The 22,899-nt window shown below is 42.5% G+C and overlaps 1 protein-coding gene across 1 annotated transcript in view; it reads right to left on the bottom strand.

Annotated features, from left to right (window-relative positions):
* Positions 1-9,397: 9,397 nt before the first annotated feature.
* EPGN (epithelial mitogen) overlaps positions 9,398-22,899 on the bottom strand; it is a 66,503-nt gene continuing 53,001 nt past the window's right edge. Inside the window, exon 5 of the mRNA XM_073655308.1 lies at positions 9,398-11,048. Within this exon, the coding sequence (XP_073511409.1) occupies positions 10,973-11,048 (76 nt within the window). The 3' untranslated portion in view covers positions 9,398-10,972. The remainder of the gene's footprint in view (positions 11,049-22,899) is intronic.

Raw genomic sequence — 22,899 nt, 5'->3', positions numbered from 1 at the left:
CAGGGTTGGGTTATAACAAATATCCAAATCTCTAATGATCCTCTGGAGTACCATCAAATCTATTATCATCAAATGGAATGAACATGATACCACAACAAACCTGCCAATAGAGGGTCGCCCACCAAAACTCTCAGCCCGGGCAAGGAGGGCATTAATCAGAGAGGCAGCACAGAGACCAAAGAGAACCCTGAAAGAGCTGCAGGGTTCCCAGTCAGAGACTGGAATATCTATCCATACGACCACAATAAGCCGTACACTCCATAGAGGTGGCCTTTATGGAAGAGCCGGCAGAAAAACAGCATTTATTTACACAAAATGGGCAAGGCTCGTCTTGAGTTTGCCAAAAGACTTGGGGGAGACTCCCCAAATGTATGGAGGAAGGGGCTGTGGTCAGATGAGACCAAAATTTTACTTTTTGGCCACCGAGGTAAACGCTATACTTGGTGCTAAACCAATACAGCTCATCACCCCAAGAACACCATCCCCACAGTAATAGCGAAATACAGGGATAGCGAAATACAGGGATATTCTTGAGCAAAACCTGTTTCAGTCTGTCAGTGATTTGAGACTTGGACGGAGGTTCACCTTCTAACAATACAATGACCCAAAGCATACTGCTAAATCAACACTCGAGTGGTTTAAGGGAAAATATGTAAATGTTTTGAAGTGGCCTGGTCAAAGCCCAGACCTTAATCCAACTGCGACTCTGTGGTCAGACTTGAAGATTGCTGTTCACCAGAGGAAACCAACTAACTTGAAGGAGCTGGAGCAGTTTAGCCTTGAGGAATGGGCAAAGATCACAGTGGCAAGATGTGGAAAGCTCAGAGAGACTTATCCAAAGGGACTTGCAGCTTTAATTGCCACAAAAGGAGGCTCTACAAAGTCTTGACTTTAGGGGGGTGAATAGTTATGCACACTGAGGTTTTCAGTTATTTTGTCCTATTTGTTGTTTGCTTCACAATAAAAAGAAAACCAAATGTTCACAGTTGTAGGCATGTTTTTTACATGAATTGTTGCAAACCCTAAAAAAAAATGAAATTCCAGGTTGCGATGTAGCAAAACACCAAAAATGCCATGGGGGGTGAATACTTTTTCAAGCCACTGCAGGGGCTGATTTGAACGATGTGTCGCTTGCTGGTCTGCATGCTGTCATTTTGATATAATGACTGCAGCAGAAGTGATTAGAATGCGGAGCATTGTATAACCCCGCCCACAACATTGATTGACAGCTTTATGTGTACACTATACTTTTAAAGAAATCGCCTAATCAAGGTGGAGGCGTGGTTACACAGATCAGGTTGACTAGGAGACATGTGACACCTAGTCCTGTAGTGATAATCTACTGCTGATAAAACAATGATTTTATTGAAACAGCAGCTCACATCACTGGAATCAGGCTCTCAGCCCCTACATCCTGCTGCTCTCAGATTACATGGAAAAAATTTCTGATGTTTCGGCTCACTAGTGAGGTGAATACTCCAAGCCCCAGGTCTGGGTGGGCACATGGGCCCCGGGTGTCTGCGCAGCAGGCAGTAAAGGCATGCAGGAAACAGCGACTCGGCACACGCAGGATACCCGGACCTGAATCAAGGGACGAAAGGAGCAGAGCCCGAATCTGGGACAGGTGCGTAACAGCTACCAGATCTCTAATGACCGCATCTTGAGGGTGAAACTGAATTTCACTATACATGGATTGGGCACAGCTCAATTTACATATTTGTTGCTTCTTGATATTTGACTTTTTTTTGTGGAGGTCTCTGTGGTTTTATAGATATTGTACTGGATTATTAATGATAAGATTTTCTATCATAATTAATTCAGTTTCAGGAATAATTTAATTGTGTTGTAATTGCCTGGTGGGTGCTTTTCTGTTTCAGTGCACACTTATTTTTGTTTATTGCCATCCTCTTAAGAACCGGCATATCTTGATCTTAATAGCCAAAAACGCATTCCAATGGCAGTAACTTTATTTCCTTTTCAGCAAAGCTCTCCTGGGGCTTACATTTTTGGTTGATAAGTTTTATTTTGGCACCATCTTGGCGTACATATAATATATTGTTTGATTTTTTTTTGTGTAGTATCTTTTTAATAGAAAACAATAAACACTATACAAAACACAGAAGATAGCAGTTTGGGTCTTTACGAGCACACAAGACATGCCAATGAGTTTTATACATTAAGGCTTTGTGCCCACGTAGCAGATTTGATGCAGAGCGTTTTTGCCTCTCTCTGGCAGAAAAAAACGCATGCAGGTGTACATGCGTTTTTTCTGCGAGAGAGAAGCATTTTTTCAGCGTTTTTACATGCGTTTTCTCAAGCAGTTTTCCAAGCGATTTTGAGCATCACGTGGAAAGTGCTTGACAAGTTGGTCACACAATATAAATCCATGCAACCGGCATGGATTTATAATGTGTGAACAACTTAGATGCTTTAAATGCAGCATCTATAGTAAAAAAAAAGAATTAAAACGTTAAAAATAAAAAAAAACCTGTATATTCACCTCTCCGGTTGCCCCCGGTCCTCACTCCAGTCTCCTCCGGTCTGCTCCCGGCCGCGTCTTCTCTCTTCAGCGTCCCGCGGTCGTGTGACCATCAGGTGACTAAATGACTTCACCGCAGGTCCTAACAGTACACTGCAGGACGCTGAAGAGAGAAGACGCGGCTAGGAGCAGACCGGAGGAGACCGGGGGCCGCCAGAGAGGTGAATATACAGGTTTTGTTTATTTTCAACTTTTTTATTTCTTTTTTTCACCGCGTGGTAGCCGGGATGAAGAGGAGTTGTAGTCTCCTCTTCATCCCAGGTACCACACGCACCGCGATTACGCTGCAGCATAATCGCAGTAGAAATGGTCATGCTGCGTTTTGCAAAGCAATGCGAATTTGGCGCGCTACTTAGCATATCATGTGCACAGCACATCCGAATTCACATTGCTTTGCATGGCAGACTGTTTTACAAAATGCTACGTGGGCACATAGCCTAACAAGTATAACCTTGTAAGGACAAAGCAAATATTTACAGTTCAGATATCCTAACAATTCCAATGTTCCAAGAAAGTACAATTAGGTTTTGAAACCTAAATCTCTAAGACTGCACCAAATGGTAAAGTTTAATGAGTTTAAAAATATAAGCCCACTTATCTAAAATAATAAGTGAATGATGAAAAAATAAGAAAAGAAGCAGTAGAGGAGACAAAAAGATTAGATGGTGCTCGAATAAATGAAAAGTAGGTGCAGGGGATTGAGTGCATAAAAAGTAATTATTGTCTAATAATTATTATCTAAAACATTTTCCATGTCCTAGGATCAGAACAAAAGTCAATCCAACTCAACCACGTTCTAAAATATCTGTCACATTGGTCAGTCTGTCTCTTCTGCTACAATTTGTTTCGTATGTTTTGTATGGCTTTCAGAATGAGTTTGGAGACAGCGTACATTGGAATGGCAGATACATAGATGACTTGCTGTTTATCTGGTCAGGCAATGTGTCTGCCATATCGATGTTCATGGAATTTCTCAATGACAACGTGCACAATCTTATAATCACCTATCATGTACACAAATCTCAGATATTTTTTCTGTATATTAATCTAAGGGGTGTCAAATGGGAAACGATCAAACGATCAATACTTCTATGTGCCGCAAACCTATAGTGAGAAGTATAATTCATCATGCGAAAAGTGCCCATCCCCTTCACATCATTAAATTCATACCTATAGGCAAGCTAACAAACGCAAAATGGAACTCTAGTTCAAACAATGTTCTAAAAATGGAATCAGATATCATTCATTCATGGCTGGTTGCCAGAGGATATCCTAAATGGATGTTGAGTAGGGCTGACAGCATAGCCAAAAACAGAGATTGCAAGAAATTTTTTTCATTCCAAACAAGATAAAACATATCTAATTCACAAATATACCAATTGCAATACCAGCAATGTGACATATAATGTATGGAATGTAAATTTGGTATATGAGGATGGATAGTTTGACCACAAAAAAGAAGAATTTTGGAACATCCAAATGATACTACTAATATCAGACAAAGTAGTTCATTGACATTCACCAAAGAGAAATCGATGTAAATACCTTTATGCCTAAAAATGACAAAAGTATTCTTGGAGTGATACTTTTATTGGCTAACCAGAAAAAATATCTATATGTGCAAGCTTTCAGAGCACACAGGCTCCTTCGGCAATATTACAAATTAATTCATAAGACAAGGGGCACAACATTTAAGAGATGTTACAGTACGACATTCGTTCATGAGGAGGAGGGGGTGATGCCTCCTAATGATAAGTCCAAGAGGTCACATTTAGAGTTTTTAGTTGCAAATGACAAGTCTTTGGGAATGCTTAATTATTTGGAGACCATCTGGTGGAGGTGTGCATTGACTCCATGTAGTGAGTCATAAGCCCAGGTGTTAGATTGAGTCCGGTTGTCAGTGAATTGAACTCCTTTATCAATTTGAATTCCCAGATTCTTCTCTCTCGATCGTCTTTGAAGTGACCTTTTAGTACTAAAACTTTTAGGTCTTTCGTACAGTGTCCCTGACTAGAGAAATGTTTTCCCACAGGCGTGTCCAGTTCATTCTTAATTGTGTGTCTGTGTAAATTCATTCTCGTTTGCAGCCTTTGCATAGTTTCTCCAATATAAACTCCTTTTGGGCACCTTGTACATTGTATCATGTACACCACATTGGAGGATGTACATGAAAAGACATCCATGATTTTGTAGTCCTGATTTGTGTTAGGTATGCAGACAGTATTTGATGGTAATATGTGGGTATAAGTTTTGCATTTTTTGTTTTTACATGGGAATGTGCCCGTCACTGATGGTCATGAGAGGACATTTCTTACAAGGAGATTCCTTAAGTTAGAGGGCTGTTTGTAGGAGAGAAGTGGTAGTTCTGGGAATATTTCTTTCAGTTTGTGGTCTCTATGGAATATGGGTTGGAGATCAGCACCAATTTTCCTTAAGATGTTCATGTGGAGGTTATATAGGACCACAAGAGGTACCCTGTTGTTGTCCTCCCTTTGTCTGTAATTCTGGTTAGCTGATAAAGGTATCACTCCGAGAATACTTTTGTCATTTTTGGGTATGAAAGTATTTACATCGATTTTTCTGGCTAACACAGTACCACAATATAATTTTGTATTGTACACCAAAGAGAAATTAAATATTTCTGCATATTCAGCCTTGAAATAGTTAAGAAATAAGTGCACGGTGAAGATATAAGAGTCTGTATTAAACCGAGAGGCTTTCTGGGTCTTCCATCTAGACACATGTGCCCCCTCAAGCATAAATCTACAGGGAAATTATGCACTATTATTGATATGTCTTTTATTCCCAAATGTGAATCATTTACTATGTACTATGTAAAAAGTGAACCTGACATCTCATACTTGCTGCTCAATCCATGGAAACCAGACAATGTGAACTGAGGTCTAAGATGGCAGACATACAAGAAACAGAGGCATGTTCACACTAGCAAAAAAGAAGCAAGACAAAAATATATCTCATACCCTACCATAATTATATATAAATGTAAAGCAAAGTTGCATAATAAATATAGGGTACTTAGTGAACTATTTTTGATCAAAAAAAGTATACAAGCCGTCCCACCAGCGGCAAGGTGACCCTAAATTGGGACGGTACCTATACTGCCTATATTAAAAACCTTACTGTATATCAAAGTTGAAATAATGCATATAAAAGGGTAGACAAATAGGACCGGGTCCCAACTCCAGACCACCTAGGCCCGTGGTAAGCTACATATATACCAATCAGCTCAACAAAAGGGCATGCCACACCCTTAAATTGCACAGAATGCAAACAAGTCAAAAAACCAGACAATGTGAACTGAGGTCTAAGATGGCAGACATACAAGAAACAGAGGCATGTTCACACTAGCAAAAAAGAAGCAAGACAAAAATATATCTCATACCCTACCATAATTATATATAAATGTAAAGCAAAGTTGCATAATAAATATAGGGTACTTAGTGAACTATTTTTGATCAAAAAAAGTATACAAGCCGTCCCACCAGCGGCAAGGTGACCCTAAATTGGGACGGTACCTATACTGCCTATATTAAAAACCTTACTGTATATCAAAGTTGAAATAATGCATATAAAAGGGTAGACAAATAGGACCGGGTCCCAACTCCAGACCACCTAGGCCCGTGGTAAGCTACATATATACCAATCAGCTCAACAAAAGGGCATGCCACACCCTTAAATTGCACAGAATGCAAACAAGTCAAAAAACCAGACAATGTGAACTGAGGTCTAAGATGGCAGACATACAAGAAACAGAGGCATGTTCACACTAGCAAAAAAGAAGCAAGACAAAAATATATCTCATACCCTACCATAATTATATATAAATGTAAAGCAAAGTTGCATAATAAATATAGGGTACTTAGTGAACTATTTTTGATCAAAAAAAGTATACAAGCCGTCCCACCAGCGGCAAGGTGACCCTAAATTGGGACGGTACCTATACTGCCTATATTAAAAACCTTACTGTATATCAAAGTTGAAATAATGCATATAAAAGGGTAGACAAATAGGACCGGGTCCCAACTCCAGACCACCTAGGCCCGTGGTAAGCTATATATATACCAATCAGCTCAACAAAAGGGCATGCCACACCCTTAAATTGCACAGAATGCAAACAAGTCAAAAAACCAGACAATGTGAACTGAGGTCTAAGATGGCAGACATACAAGAAACAGAGGCATGTTCACACTAGCAAAAAAGAAGCAAGACAAAAATATATCTCATACCCTACCATAATTATATATAAATGTAAAGCAAAGTTGCATAATAAATATAGGGTACTTAGTGAACTATTTTTGATCAAAAAAAGTATACAAGCCGTCCCACCAGCGGCAAGGTGACCCTAAATTGGGACGGTACCTATACTGCCTATATTAAAAACCTTACTGTATATCAAAGTTGAAATAATGCATATAAAAGGGTAGACAAATAGGACCGGGTCCCAACTCCAGACCACCTAGGCCCGTGGTAAGCTACATATATACCAATCAGCTCAACAAAAGGGCATGCCACACCCTTAAATTGCACAGAATGCAAACAAGTCAAAAAACCAGACAATGTGAACTGAGGTCTAAGATGGCAGACATACAAGAAACAGAGGCATGTTCACACTAGCAAAAAAGAAGCAAGACAAAAATATATCTCATACCCTACCATAATTATATATAAATGTAAAGCAAAGTTGCATAATAAATATAGGGTACTTAGTGAACTATTTTTGATCAAAAAAAGTATACAAGCCGTCCCACCAGCGGCAAGGTGACCCTAAATTGGGACGGTACCTATACTGCCTATATTAAAAACCTTACTGTATATCAAAGTTGAAATAATGCATATAAAAGGGTAGACAAATAGGACCGGGTCCCAACTCCAGACCACCTAGGCCCGTGGTAAGCTATATATATACCAATCAGCTCAACAAAAGGGCATGCCACACCCTTAAATTGCACAGAATGCAAACAAGTCAAAAAACCAGACAATGTGAACTGAGGTCTAAGATGGCAGACATACAAGAAACAGAGGCATGTTCACACTAGCAAAAAAGAAGCAAGACAAAAATATATCTCATACCCTACCATAATTATATATAAATGTAAAGCAAAGTTGCATAATAAATATAGGGTACTTAGTGAACTATTTTTGATCAAAAAAAGTATACAAGCCGTCCCACCAGCGGCAAGCTGACCCTAAATTGGGACGGTACCTATACTGCCTATATTAAAAACCTTACTGTATATCAAAGTTGAAATAATGCATATAAAAGGGTAGACAAATAGGACCGGGTCCCAACTCCAGACCACCTAGGCCCGTGGTAAGCTACATATATACCAATCAGCTCAACAAAAGGGCATGCCACACCCTTAAATTGCACAGAATGCAAACAAGTCAAAAAACCAGACAATGTGAACTGAGGTCTAAGATGGCAGACATACAAGAAACAGAGGCATGTTCACACTAGCAAAAAAGAAGCAAGACAAAAATATATCTCATACCCTACCATAATTATATATAAATGTAAAGCAAAGTTGCATAATAAATATAGGGTACTTAGTGAACTATTTTTGATCAAAAAAAGTATACAAGCCGTCCCACCAGCGGCAAGGTGACCCTAAATTGGGACGGTACCTATACTGCCTATATTAAAAACCTTACTGTATATCAAAGTTGAAATAATGCATATAAAAGGGTTATGCAACTTTGCTTTACATTTATATATAATTATGGTAGGGTATGAGATATATTTTTGTCTTGCTTCTTTTTTGCTAGTGTGAACATGCCTCTGTTTCTTGTATGTCTGCCATCTTAGACCTCAGTTCACATTGTCTGGTTTTTTGACTTGTTTGCATTCTGTGCAATTTAAGGGTGTGGCATGCCCTTTTGTTGAGCTGATTGGTATATATGTAGCTTACCACGGGCCTAGGTGGTCTGGAGTTGGGACCCGGTCCTATTTGTCTACCCTTTTATATGCATTATTTCAACTTTGATATACAGTAAGGTTTTTAATATAGGCAGTATAGGTACCGTCCCAATTTAGGGTCACCTTGCCGCTGGTGGGACGGCTTGTATACTTTTTTTGATCAAAAATAGTTCACTAAGTACCCTATATTTATTATGCAACTTTGCTTTACATTTATATATAATTATGGTCGGGTATGAGATATATTTTTGTCTTGCTTCTTTTTTTCAATCCATGGAAAGCATGTATAAGGCACTGACTATATGATCTCAGCCATGCATGATAATGAAACGCTGCTGTGTTTCAGAGAGAAACATACAGAGACCCAGTTGCAATGGAGACTAGTGGGACAGGTGGTTCCCCACCGGCTTCTCCACACCCGCCATCCTGGATTGATAGGTCTCTGCCTACATGTACATCTATGCAGAGATCTGTCAATCCATGGCAGCAGGCACAGACGCTGCCAGGGACCCACCTGTACGACTAGTCTATAGCGCAGTTTCTTGCAATTTATTATTAAATATAATTATTTTAGTGATTTCAGGAGGTAAATAATGAGAACTAAGTAGTAATTACTATTGGCTGACATACATATTTAGAGGGAATCTGTCAGTAGGATAAACGCTCCTAAGCCGTCATATGTGCATGTAGGTCATGGGAATCTGAAGAAAATCATACCATGATATCTGCGATCCGATGTCTTATTCCACAAATATCAATATTTTTCTTCTATGTAAATGAGTTTTAAAATAGAAGAGGAAAGACTGAACCTGAGGTCCCAAAAAATTGATCAAAAATAACCATGTGTACTGATAATAGGTAAAAAACCTTTATTAGATACTAGGTTGAAGTGGTGCTACAGACAAAGAAGTGCTCGCACATATAATATTGACACAGATACAATAAACAATTGCAGACTTGATAGAATCAAAATAGACCAGGTAAAAAAATGCAAACTATGACTAGTATCACATGTGTAATTCACATGGTATACAAGTCATTCACATGGTACATATGTACACAGTCTACATATACTGGACTTAATAAGCCATATATCAACCCTATGAATAGTACAATCCCTCACGTATAGATGTAGAAAAAATAGCATGGTCCACTTGCCAACAGCATAGCGTGTATATCCAATATAAAATGAGATCACATGAAAATGAAAGCAAATAACTATGCTGACAAGTGGTATAGCAAAGAGTGATCAAATGTTGAACTAGATATATCACAGTGCCCAGAGGCATGGATGACATGAGTATCAGTCATTAGAACCTATAGTATAATCTATACTGTGGAGGGTCACACCAGATAGTAAGTGTGTTTACTTGTATGGTCTGCAGCTGTGCAATGCACACCCTGACACGCGTTTCGGACAACGGTCCCCTGACGAAGGAAACTAGTGTAATTTTACATCCCAGTTATGGTGTGCACACAGTAGATGTGCAGGAGCCTCCTGTGTTTTACAGTTGACGCTCCACTATAACAGGGATAATGGCTAACAGGTATTTGCATATAGCTGTAGGGTGGGCCCCTAGGGTCAATTCATTCTGTAGACCCCAGACTCCCCAGTCCAACCCTGCGTAAAACTGCTTGATTATTATTTCATTTTTATTTATTTATTTATTTTTTAAACTTCCTCCAGAGGACTAGTAGCCTCTATCCTTTTATTGATTACTGTAAATGATGCTTACAAAGGCTTTATTCACACATCAGTATTCTTGATCAGTATTTCATCAGTATTTCTATGCCAAAACCAGGAGTGTCTCCAAAACACAGAACAAGTGTCCATTTTCAATGATAGTTTTTCTCTGTAAGTTGCACTCCTGGTTTTGGTATACAATCACTGATGAAAAATACTGACGTGTGAATAAGCTCTTAATATTACAAAACATTATTGCCTGTCATTTTGAAACTATTACACCTCATTTACAGACCTGGATTCATGGTTAGGTCCCCAGCTGTGATAATAAATATGTATCCTACTATCTTGTCACCGGGGGGCAACACGGAGAGCCCATTCCCACTGCTAAACTCCTTAGATGCCACAGGAGCTTTTGACAGTGGCATCCAAAGAAGTCACTCACTTGGACCCAGCTCCTTACTATCCGCTGTTAAGTCCATACTTGTTGCAGGGAGTGAGCTGGATGGGATAGTAGAAGGCCTGCATGACTATCTCAGGGAAAACTAGTGTTGCCTATTAGGTCGTGAAAATCTAACACTGTGATGGGAAACAGTTAAGAGCAATTTTCATTTCTAAACTCTCAGATCTAGGTTCAGAGTTTTGAGAAGCTGAAACAAGAAACACTTTGACAGTTTCTGGAATAAGAGTTCTCTGTGCCATGTTTGACGAACAGTTTATGAGTTCTGCGTTATGAAGTTATGTCTACGAATAGCAAGTTTCTCCACTGCTTGTTTTATTTGCTCTTTTTTTCTTTCCGCTGTAAAGTAAATCAGTCCAAATTGTTGACACATTGTAGTGTTTCCTCTGCATTACACCTGAGATGGTTTGGGGCTGACTTTTTGCATCTGAAAGAAACAAAAACTTCAGATTAGAGAAAAAATGACAAAGTTAGATTTTAAAGAAGCAAGTGAATCAGATGACCAACATTTACTAAATATCCTCCAACACTTTTTTCTATAATTCAGTGCAATAATAAGAGGTTTTCTAGGACTGATCCCTGACTCTCTGCACTTGCACCAATCACCTGAGTTAAGAAGCTGTGTCCCCTTCATTCTATACCAAGCAGATCCTTATGTCCTGCACTGTTAATCTGTCCTATTCACTTTAATGTGGTTGTCCATTGGAATTAGTTCACGTGCACACATTCAGTATTTGGTCAGTATTTTACCAAAACCAGGAGGGGAACAATCAGAGGAAAAGTATAATAGAAACACGTCACCACTTCTGTATTTATCACTCACTCCTGGTTTTGGCTTACAAATACTGGGGTAAAATACTGACTAGTGTTGAGCATTCCGATACTGTAATATCGGGTATCGGCCGATATTCACGGTATCGGAGTTCCGATACTGAGTTCCAATATTTTTACAATATCGGATACCGGAATCGGAAGTTCCCATAATGCTTGCGCTCTGCAGTGTCTCTGAAGGATGGCAAGCTGGATGGCAGCGCTCAGCTGCGATCCAGCCTGTCATCAGAATGCCATCCCAGCGTGGGAGAATTCTCCTGATTGTTTCAAAGCCGGCGGCATTTTACCGCCCGCTGGCTTTTTACCCCCCGCCGGCTTTTAAACAATCACTCAGCCCCATACTCGCTTCCCCGCAGCCTCCCACCCCGATCCTCCGCTCCCCTCGCCACTTCCCATCCCGATCGTAAGTTAGAACCGGGCGGGGAGCACAGCACCAAGGAGCGGGGAGCGAAGGACCCGGGCGGGGAAGCCGGCAATGAAAAGACTTCACAGCCGGCTTTCCCGTTCTGTGCTGCGCTTTCCCGCCTGTTATTTCAAATGAACAGCTGAGGTATCAGGTGATGCTGATCAGCTGTTCATTTGAAGTCGCAGCGGTGCCCTCAGAGTGTTCATGTGAGTTCATGCTTGACTGCATTGCATGAACTCACATGTACTTTCCCACGGCCGCACAGGTCAGCCACACCTCGCAGACCATCAGCCCGTCATGATTGGTGTGTGCGGGTGTCTGTGCGATGTCTGCGGGTGCGTGCGTGCAGGCAGACATAGGCCAATGTGACACTACTACTCCCATCGGCCTATGTCTGTCCCCCGTCCACTCGTGCCAGCAGGATCAGCTCGATGGGAGCAGTAGTTCCCATCAGCCTGATCCTGCTATTTAAATTGCCCTACTGTGTCCCCAATAAATTTTAAATACATTTCATTGGTGGCCAGTGGTTACCTAAAATAAATTAGTTTATACATTACCTGTGCCCGCCGATCGCCACCTAAAATAAAGTAAAAAATAAAAAAATACACCTATACTCACCTAGACACCTAATTCCCCGAAGCCATCGATCTCCTGTAATAAAATATAAAATAATAAACCACAACCTTATCCTTACCCCTCCGTAGTAGTCCACGAGTGTCCCACGATGATCTCCAGTTTAGAGCAGCCACATAGAATGTGACCACTCTGAACCGCTGCCGCCTCTAGAATGACAGGGCCGTAAAGCAGCCCCGTCATTGCATAAGCGGGTTCGCCGGAGTTCAGGCAGCGCTGCTCCGGTCAGCTCCTTTACGGCCCTGCTGTACCGTGAGAAATTCCCACGGTACAGCAGGGCCATAAAGGAGGTCTCCGGAGCTGCGCTGACTGAATGCACTCTGGTGACCTCAGTCAGGGCTCACGTTGCCGGGAGCGGACGTGTTCCCGGCAGCGTGAGCTTACAGCAGCCATGCACAGCTGTCACCATCTCCAGATGTGACAGCTGTGCATGGGAGATCAGCGCAGGAACGTGGACAGGTAACTATTTTTTTTTAGTAAACTAAGAATTAAATAAAATGGTGTGTTTTATTTCAAATAAATTATTTTTTTCTGGGTGTAGTGTGTGTTTTTTCTTTTTAACACTTTGTAGGTTAGTAATGGGGGTGTCTTATAGACGCCCATCATTACTAACCTGGGCTTCATGGCAGCTGGCGCTGACATGAACCCCAACCCTATTACCCCCTGCCACCGCACCAGGGCAGCGTGGAAGAGCGAGGCTAAGTGCCAGAATTGGCGCATCCTATGGATGCGCCATTTCTGGGGCGGCTGACGGCTGGTGTTTCTAGCCTGGGAGGGGGCCAATATTCATGGCACCCTTCCTGGGCTATTAATATCAGCCCCCAGCTGTCTGCCTAGCCTTTGCTAGCTATTAAAATAGGGGGGACCCCACGTCATTTTTTGGGGGGGTCCCCCATTTTAATAGCTAGTAAAGGTTAGGTATTCATCTGGGGGCTGATATTAGTAGCCTGGGAAGCTCCGTGGGTATTACCCTCTTCCCAGGCTTCAAACATCTGCCCCAGCCATCAGCTTAACCTCCGCTAGAGACTAAAATTATGGGGAACCCCACGCCAATTTTTTTTTTTATAAATCCTTTATTTTAACACTAAATGACAAGTACAGTAACCAACACTATCACTGTACTTATTATATATGTGACTGACATGTTTCTATCTATCTAATCTATGTGTGATGCTCTATTATTTCTGTTGTAAATTGTCGGGTACCGCTGCTGAATTGCCGGCCGGCTTTTTTAAAGAGACGGTGCATGAAAACACTAATATTTCTTTAAATAAATCCTTTACACTAAATGACAAGTACAGTAAGCAACACTGTCACTGTACTTCTTATATATGTGAATGACATGTTTCTATGTATCTAATCTATGTGTGATGCTCTATCTTTCTGTTGTAAATTGTCGGGTACCGCTGCTGAATTGCCGGCCGGCTTTTTTAAAGAGACGGTGCATGAAAACACTAATATTTTTTTAAATAAATCCTTTACACTAAATGACAAGTACAGTAAGCAACACTGTCACTGTACTTCATATATATGTGACTGACATGTTTCTATCTATCTAATCTATGTGTGAAGCTCTATTCTTTCTGTTCTAAATTGTCGGGTACCGGTGTATGCCACTGCTGAATTGCCAGCTTTTCATGTTTCACTGTGAGCACTGTTCCCATCGATTTGGGCAACCACCTCCCCCAAAACATTCTACATTATTGTTAGTTGTTTTCCTTCATGTAGAATTAACCTACAAGGAAAGAAAGGGTTTATTTTCAATCCGATATTTGTGTCCCATTGACTTGCATTGGTTTCCGGTATCGGAATCGGCGATATCCGATACTTTTTGGGTATCGGCCCGATCCAATCTGATCCGATATTTCCTGATATCGGAAGGTATCGCTCAACACTAATACTGACCAAATACTCAACATGTACACGCGGCCTTACAGTATGTTTGAATGTGTTTGAAATGGAAATAATATTTAGAACTTACTAACATATGTATGTTTGTAAAAGTGCCTGACAGTAGTATAGCTAGCAGGGGGTATAGATGTCAGCAGATCTAGGGCCACTTACATGAATGAGCCCACCTGATGCCCCATTAAGCACCACTTCTATTGTATCCACAGTACAACTCTATAGTTGACGCTGAGGGTAAGGAAAGGATCTTTATTGATTTAGTGATGAGCGAGCACTAAAATGCTCGGGTACTCGTTGCTTGGATCGAGCAAATTGGAATGTTTGAGAGCTCTGTCTGAGTAACGAGCCCACTGTAAGTCTATGGGAAACTCGAGCATTTTTCCGGCTGCTCCCCCCGGCGGTTTGCAGAGGGCCTAAAAATTGCCCAAATCGATGGGAACAGTGTTCAAATGACATGGGAACAGCATGGGGAAGACTCCTGGAAGCATCTCTGACTCCCAGGTCACTGCTGTCAAACAATGTTGTCAGAGGTATTACGCCACTTTTACGGACTCACAATAAAACTTACAAAAACGAAACCAAAATGGATTTTTCCTGGGAAATATGTTAAGGAACATCCTTTCCAGGGTAATGACTTGTATACAAGGCAAAATAAATATATAAAAAACAAAAATGCTCCTCCACATCTTGGGCTATGTTCACACGTAGAGTTTTTGATGCGTTTTTGCACTTTTGCATTGCTTTCAACCGTGACAAATGCATTCACCGGGAAATGTCATTTTAACATTTTACAACCTTATCTGGCCATGTGGTGTGTGAAACATCATCAGACACATCCTGTTTCATTTATGAAGGAGGGATTGTGAAAGTCACAAACACTATTTTTACAGCCTTACAGGGCCAGCAGTCGGCTATGCTTTGTTGTTCCCATTATTAACGAGTGGGTCTCCTATACTGTTATTGCGTATGCAGTGACTGCAAGGGCTGCCAAAAATTTGGACGCAACCAAATGCCCCTTTGAAGAGACATAGAGGAGGGTCTCAGTAAAAAAAAATGTTCCCATTATAAAGGAGTGGGTCTCCTAAAGTGGTAATGCCCATGCTGTGACTGCAAGGGCTGCCAAAATTTTGGAAAAACCCCACTAACAATTTAATGACACATATAGCTGGGCCACAGTAATGACATGTTCCCATTTGAAAGGAGAGGGTCTGCTATACAGTTATAGTGTATGCAGTGAGTCCAACGGCTGCTAAAATTTAGGAAAAACCCCACTAACAATTTAAAGACACATAGAGCTGGGCCACAGTAATGACATGTTCCCATTAGAAAGGAGAGGGTCTGCTATCCAGTTATAGGGTATGCAGTGATTCCAACGGCTGCCAAAATTTAGGAAAAACCCTACTAACAATTTAAAGACACATGGAGCTGGGCTACAGTAACAAGTACGGCATGTTCCCATTAAAAAGGAGTGGGTCTCCCATACAGTTTGCCTATGGAGTGAATGCAAAGGCATCCAAAAATGTGGAGGAACTCCAGTGTCCCTTGCAAGAGACGTACAGGTTGGAGGGCCTACGGAAAACAATGTTCCCATTATTAGAAAGTGGGTCTCCCATACTGTTTGCCTATGCAGTGAAAGCAACGGCTGCCAAAAATTTGGAGGCACTCCAATACCCCTTGCAAGAGACATAGATGTCAGAGGGCCTCCTGAAAACAATGTTCCCATTATTAGGAAGTGGGTCTCCCATACTGTTTGCCTATGCAGTGAATGCAACAGCTGCCAAAAATTTGGAGGCACTCCAATGCCCCTTGCAAGAGACGAAGAGGTCGGAGGGCCTCCGGAAAACGATGTTCCCATTATTAGGAAGTGAGTCTCCCATACTGTTTGCCTATGCAGTGAATGCAACGGCTGCCAAAAATTTGGAGGAACTCCAATGCTCCTTGCAAGAAACGTAGAGCTCGGAGGGCCTCCTGAAAACAATGTTCCCATAATTAGGAAGTGGGTCTCCCATACTGTTTGCCTATGCAGTGAAAGCAATGGCTGCCAAAAATTTGGAGGAACTCCAATGCCCCTTCCAAGAGACGTAGATATGGTGATATGGTTGATATGGTGGTGATATGGAGGAGGATGTGGAGGATGAGGATGAGGATACCCAATATTTATAAGGCACAGAGGAATCGCGGAGGACATTGGTACTGTCAGCAAGGTACTCCCTCAACATCTTCCGAAACTTTTCTCTCCTTGAGAGAGTACCCTGCGCCTCAGAGCCTGTGTGATGGGAGGGTCTCAGAAAACTGTCCCAGAACTTTGACAGTGTTCCCCTGCCTCTGCTGGATTGCATTTGTGTCTCTCTCACCTATACTCCTTGGTTGTCCAACGAACTTTGACCTCTGCTGCCAGCGTTTTCAGATGGGAATTTTTTAAATAATTCCTCAACAAGGGCCTTCTCGTACTGCACTATTTTATTAGGCCTGTCCTGCAAGGGAATAAGAGAATGAAAGTTCTCCTTGTGGGTCTAGAAGTGTCACCAACCATTAATGACTGTCACCCAAAATTTGGACAACGCAAGGGTCACGGGAAAGGCAGCGTAACATAAACTCAGCCATGTGTGCCAGACTGCTAACAGGCAAGACTTCCGTGTCCTCACCAAGAGGACGATGGACCATGCTCTCCTCCTCCTCCTCCTCCTCCTCATTACTGTCCTCAGGCCATCAACGCTGAACAGATGGTATGACAGTTGTGCAGATAGTACCATCTATAGAGCAGGAAACTAGCTCCTATTCTTCCTCCTCCTCCTCTTCCTCATTGTCACCCAATCCATGTTGGGATGAGATGAGACTGGGTTGTGTGGAATCACCCTGTATCGTTCCTTGCTCCATCTCATCGTGCTCCGCCTGCAATGCATCCTCTTTAATTGTGAGCAGAGAGCGTTTCAGAAGACAGAGAAACGGGATGGTGACGCTAATTATGGTGTGATCGCCGCTCACCATCTTGGTGGAGTCCTCAAAGTTTTGGAGGATGGTACATATGTCTGACATCCATGTCCACTCCTGAAGTCTTATGTGTGGAGTCTGACCTTAATACCGACGGCCTTGTTGATGCTGGTGATCAACAACTGCCCTCTTCTGCTCACAAATCCTTCTCAAGATCTGCAATGTAGAGTTCCAATGCGTGGGGACATCGCAGATCAGTCGGTGAGCTGGAAGCTGCAAAGGCTGCTGAAGCACGGCAAGGGTGGCGGAAGCTGTTGCTGACTATCTAAAATGGGCACACAGGCGGCATACTTTGAAAAAGCAGATCAAGCAGATCTGGGTAGGTTTTGAGAAACCGCTGAACCACGAGGTTAAGCACATGGGCCAGGCACGGTACGTGTGTGAGCTCGCCTCGCCTCAGAGCCGCCACCAGGTTCCGGCCATTGTCACACACGACCATGCCTGGCTGTAGGGTCAGCGGTGTCAGTCATAGATATGCCTGCTCTTTCAGAGCTGTCCACAACTCTTCAGCGTTGAGTGGTTTGTCACCAAAGCATATTAACTTCAGCACAGCCTGTTGCCGCTTGGCCGAGGCAGTGCTGGAGTGCTTCCAGCTTGCCACTGATGTGATCATTTCGGAGATGGAGGCTAAAGAGGAGGAGGAGGTGCAGGAGCTGTAAGAATGTGGGCCCAACCCTGATTGACCAAGGGCCCGCAATACTCGGCGTCAGGAGGATGTGTTCCATCCCAAGGTCCGACTGGGTCCCGGCTTCCACTATATTAACCCAGTTTGCCATCAGTGAGATGTACCGTCCCTGCCCACAAGCACTTGTCTACGTGTACGTGGTTAGATGGACTTTCCCAGTAACTACGTTGTTGAGGGCATGGTTAATGTTGTGGGACACGTGCTTATGTAATTCGGGGACGGCACACAGGGAGAAATAGTGGCGGTTGGGGACCGAGTACCGAGGGATGGCCGTCGCCATCAGGTTGCGGAAAGCTTCCGTCTCCACAAGCCTAAAAGGCAACATTTCGTGCGCAAGCATTCGCGAAATGTGTGAATTTAGTAGTGTGGCCTGTGCTGCGTATTTGCGCTTGCGTTCCAAGAACTGGGGTAGGGACAAATGAACGCTGCGCTGGGACAAGGACGTGGACGTTCTTGCTGATGGTGCTAGTTGAGAGTGTGCAACAACACATGCAGGGCAGGAGGCATCTTGGCATGCGCCATGGACAGGGGATTGGCATGCACGCACAACAGTGGAAGAAGCTGTGGTGTCACCCGCAGACACTGTTTCTGGACCCTGGGGTTCGGCCCACTTAGTCGGGTGCTCTGCTGCCATGTGCCTGATCATGCTTGTAGTTTTGCTACTCCTGTTGATGCTGGCCTGGCAGGTGATGCAAATGGCCTTTTTGGGTTTATCTGCAGTCTTTAAAAAACAACCAGACTTGGGAAGACCTAACGATTGTACTGGCAACTTCTGTCGTGTTGGTGTTACGAGGAACGCTTTCCTGCCTTGCATCTTTGGCCACCACACTGCTTCTTCTTGCCTGTTGTGGTGCTACGCCTCCCTCCCCCTGTGTGCAGCTGTCCTCGCTCTGTATGTCCCCATGCCAGATTGGGTCAGTTACTATATCATCCACCACCTTGTCTTCCACTTCCGCACCCTGGTCCTCCTCCTGACTTTCTGACAATTGTGTCTCATCATCATCATAAGCCACCTCTTGCGACAGTAATTGTACTTTCCTACCGTTACCTTCGTGTGACCGTGGCTGCTCCAATATTTGGACATCGCTACACGAGTTCTCCTCTTGACTCGCTTGGAGCTGGCCGGGCAAGAGGCACAAATCTACAAATGGAGAAGTGAACAGCTCTTCTGAGTGTCCAAGTGGTGGATCAGTTGTCTCCGAGCACTCGGCATGGTGGGAGGAAGGAGGATCAGAGTGAGGAATATGCTGTCCACACTCACAGCTATTGAGACTGACTGTGTGGAAGACAGGGTGGTAGTGGTGGCAAAGTGGATCGAAGTATTATCTGTTATCCAACCAACAACCTTTGATACTGCTCTGGGTCAATAGTGGTGTACTGCGGTCCACTAGTAATTGGGACAGGAAGGTCGAGTGACAAGATGTGGGTGTTTAACCACCATAAATGATAAAATAAATAATTATCATATATAGTATTTGTTGTATCATTATATACGTGATTCTATTATAATGTATCAGCTGGCTCCTTAGACAGTGGTGTTTTTCCACTATTTTATGGTGTTTTATATGTTTGTTAGTTTGTTACTACATGTATATGTGTCAGGAAACATTTGTATTTAATAAATTGACATATTTTCATAGATTGATATTGCTATTGATCACTATCTATTTATTTATTTCTTGATCATTTTGGTGATCACTATTAGTTAGCATCTCCTCTTTCCCAAAAATAATTTTTCACTAAGATGTGGGTGTTTGTTGTGGCACAATTTCAGCTAACCCACGGCCACTTCCTCGGCCTCGCCCTCTGCATGCACCATCACCATCACTTCCACTTCTCCGTCCCTTGCCACGTACCTTGCCCATTTTAAATTGAGGACAATATTTTCCACGTTCACGAGAAATGGCTGATTTTGGAACACAGTTATATGTGATATGTCTGACAGAGAACCACGGTATAAAATAGCAGGCCTGTAATTTACTAATATTATTCTACACAGAGACCTAGTGTGAATAGCTTGACTGACACACTGCAACAGAATGGAAAAGGAGGCCAATATTTTCCACGTTCAGTTCAAATTTCTGGATTTTTATCACTGAAATATGGAACAGATCTGGCTGTATCCTGCAGTGCTAACAAGCAAATGGAACAGAAAAATGGTGTACTCTGGATTGTTTTTTAAGCAAATAATCAGGATTAAGATAAAAAAAAATTTGCCGGGGCCCCTGATATCTGGGGCTATGTCTACAAATATCTGTAATTATTACAGCAGCAGCAGACAGGATGTTCAATGGACCCTCTTGCGCTATATGCACTGCAGTCTGCCACATACACTGCCTGCCTGCCTAACTCCTGCCTAGCACTGATTATATGGAGCTGGATTAGTCCTCAGATGGACTGTTAGTTCAGATGGATATATATATATATGTTGTGGAATACCTATACTAAGAGGACGTTCAATGGACCCTCTTGCACTATATGCACTGCAGTCTGCCACATACACTGCCTGCCTGCCTAACTCCTGCTATCACCTTAACCACTGAAAATATGCACCTGGATTAGTCCTCAGTAGGACTGTTAGTTCAGTTGGATATATATATATATTTATATATATATATATGTTGTGGAATACCTATACTAACTATAAACAAGCAAATCTCTCCCTGACTCAGCAGCATCTCTCCTTACTTTGCCTGTTTCCGGGGTAGACTGTGACGAGCATAGCGGCGCCAGGTCTTATATAGACCTGATGACGCTGTGCGGCCAGCCAATCACTGTAATGCCCACAACCAACATGGCTATGGCATTACAGTGTATGGCAAGCAATCCCTGCATGTTCATTCGCTCTCTAAAGAGCACCAAACATGCAGGGAGGGGAACCGAGTTCCCGCCCGGGCAACCCGGAAATATCCGCCGAGCTTGTCGAGCACCGTGATGTGGCGAGCACGTTCTCTCATCACTAATCTTTATGTTTCCTTCCGTACCATTCTCTAGCCTGGCTGGAGCATGCTCCCTGCATGAGCGTCCCTGCGCAGATGGGGCAATGATATCACTGTACCGGGGCATCTTCATTTTGCTCGTAACTGCAGAAGAGGGCTTGGTTGTTGTGCTAATTACTATACTGCTAACATTGGTTGGACAAGAGCCAGATACGTATTAGTACACCCTGGCGATTTCGCCCGCACACAGGCGAAATTGTCACAGCTAACACCCGGTGCTATGTGTAGGGAGCGGTCCCACACTGCTCCCTTCACATTAACCCCTGAAATGCTGGGATCGAAATCAATCGCAGCATTGCGGGAGCATGGGGGGAGGTAAGCGCCGATACTTACCTCCTCTCCGGCGTCCCGCAACGTCTGAGTCCGGTCCCGGATGTTGTCAGGGTGACCCGATGTCATCATGACAATGTCCGATCACCAGGAGGCAAGAAGTTACTTTGGTCATGCGCAGTGCACGACCAAAGTGACTTTTCCCTGTGCAGCTCTGACACGCTGTATAGCACAAGGATGGTGCTGCATTCCTGTGCTATACAGCCGATCAGAATGTAAAAAGTCAAAGTCCCATAGTGGGACAATGTGTAAAAGTAAGAACAATGTCAGAAAGTGAAAAAAAAATTGTAAAAATATTTAAAAAAAAAAAATGAAAAAAACAATCCAAAAAAATATATATATATTGTACCAATAAATACATACTCTTATGTAAAAATAAATTAAACCAATAAAAGTAAACATATTTGGTATCGCCGCATCCAGTACTACCTGACCTATAAAACTATCCCACTAGTTAACCCATTTAGTGAACACTGTAAAGAAAAAAAAAAACTAAGCAAAAAACGATGCTTTATCATCATACCGCCAAACAAAAAATGGAATAAAACGCGATCAAAATGGCAAATGTAAATAAAAATGGTACCGCTGAAAACATCATCTTGTCCTGCAAAAAGCAAGCTGCTATTCAGCTCCAACGGCCAAAAAATAAAAAAGTTATAGCTCTCAGAATAAAGCAAGGCAAAAATAATTATTTTTTCTATAAAATTGTTTTTATTGTGTAAAAGCGCCAAAACATAAAAAAAACAATATAAATGTGGTACCGCTGTAAACGTACTGACTCCAAGAATAAAGCTGCCTTATCAATTTTACCACATGCGAAACGGTATAAAAAAAAACCCCAAAAAACAATTCCTGAATTGTTGGTTTTTGTTTATTCTGCCTCCCAAAAATCGGAATAGAAAGCGATCAAAAAATGTCACGTACCCAAAAATGGTACCAATAAAAATGTCAACTTGTCCTGCAAAAAACAAGCCATCACATGATTCTGTCAGCCGACATCTGGAAAAATTATTCCTCTCAAAATATGGCGATGCAAAAACTAGTCTTTGCAAAAAAAAGGGTTTTTTAGTGTGTGACAGCTGTCAATCATAGAAACCCGATATGAATCTGGTATCGCTGTAATTGCACCGACCCGAAGAATAAAATCATCTAATCACTTATACCGCACGAGGAACAGCGTAAAAAAATAAACTCTAGGGTTAGGGTTGTGCTAGGTTTAGCATTGTACTAGGGTTAGGGTTGTGCTATGGTTAGGGTTGGGCAAGGGTTAGGGTTGGACTAGGGTTGGGCTAGGGTTAGGGTTAGGGCTGTGCTAGGGTTAGGGTTGTGCTACGGTTAGGGTTGGGCTAGGGTTAGGGTTGGGCTATGGTTAGTGTTGGGCTAGGGTTAGGGTTGGGCTAGGGTTAAGGTTGGGCTAGGGTTAGGATTGGGTTAGGGTTGGGCTAAGGTTAGGGTTGGGCTACGGTTGGGCTACAGTTAGATTTGTGCTAGGGTT

This window comes from Phyllobates terribilis, unplaced genomic scaffold (genome assembly GCF_046119375.1).
Source record: "Phyllobates terribilis strain yellow unplaced genomic scaffold, ASM4611937v1 Scaffold_1__5_contigs__length_1240528914, whole genome shotgun sequence".
NCBI classification, from domain to species: domain Eukaryota; kingdom Metazoa; phylum Chordata; class Amphibia; order Anura; family Dendrobatidae; genus Phyllobates; species Phyllobates terribilis.
Note: the sequence above shows the minus strand (reverse complement) of the source record. Positions and strands in the feature narration are given on the sequence as shown.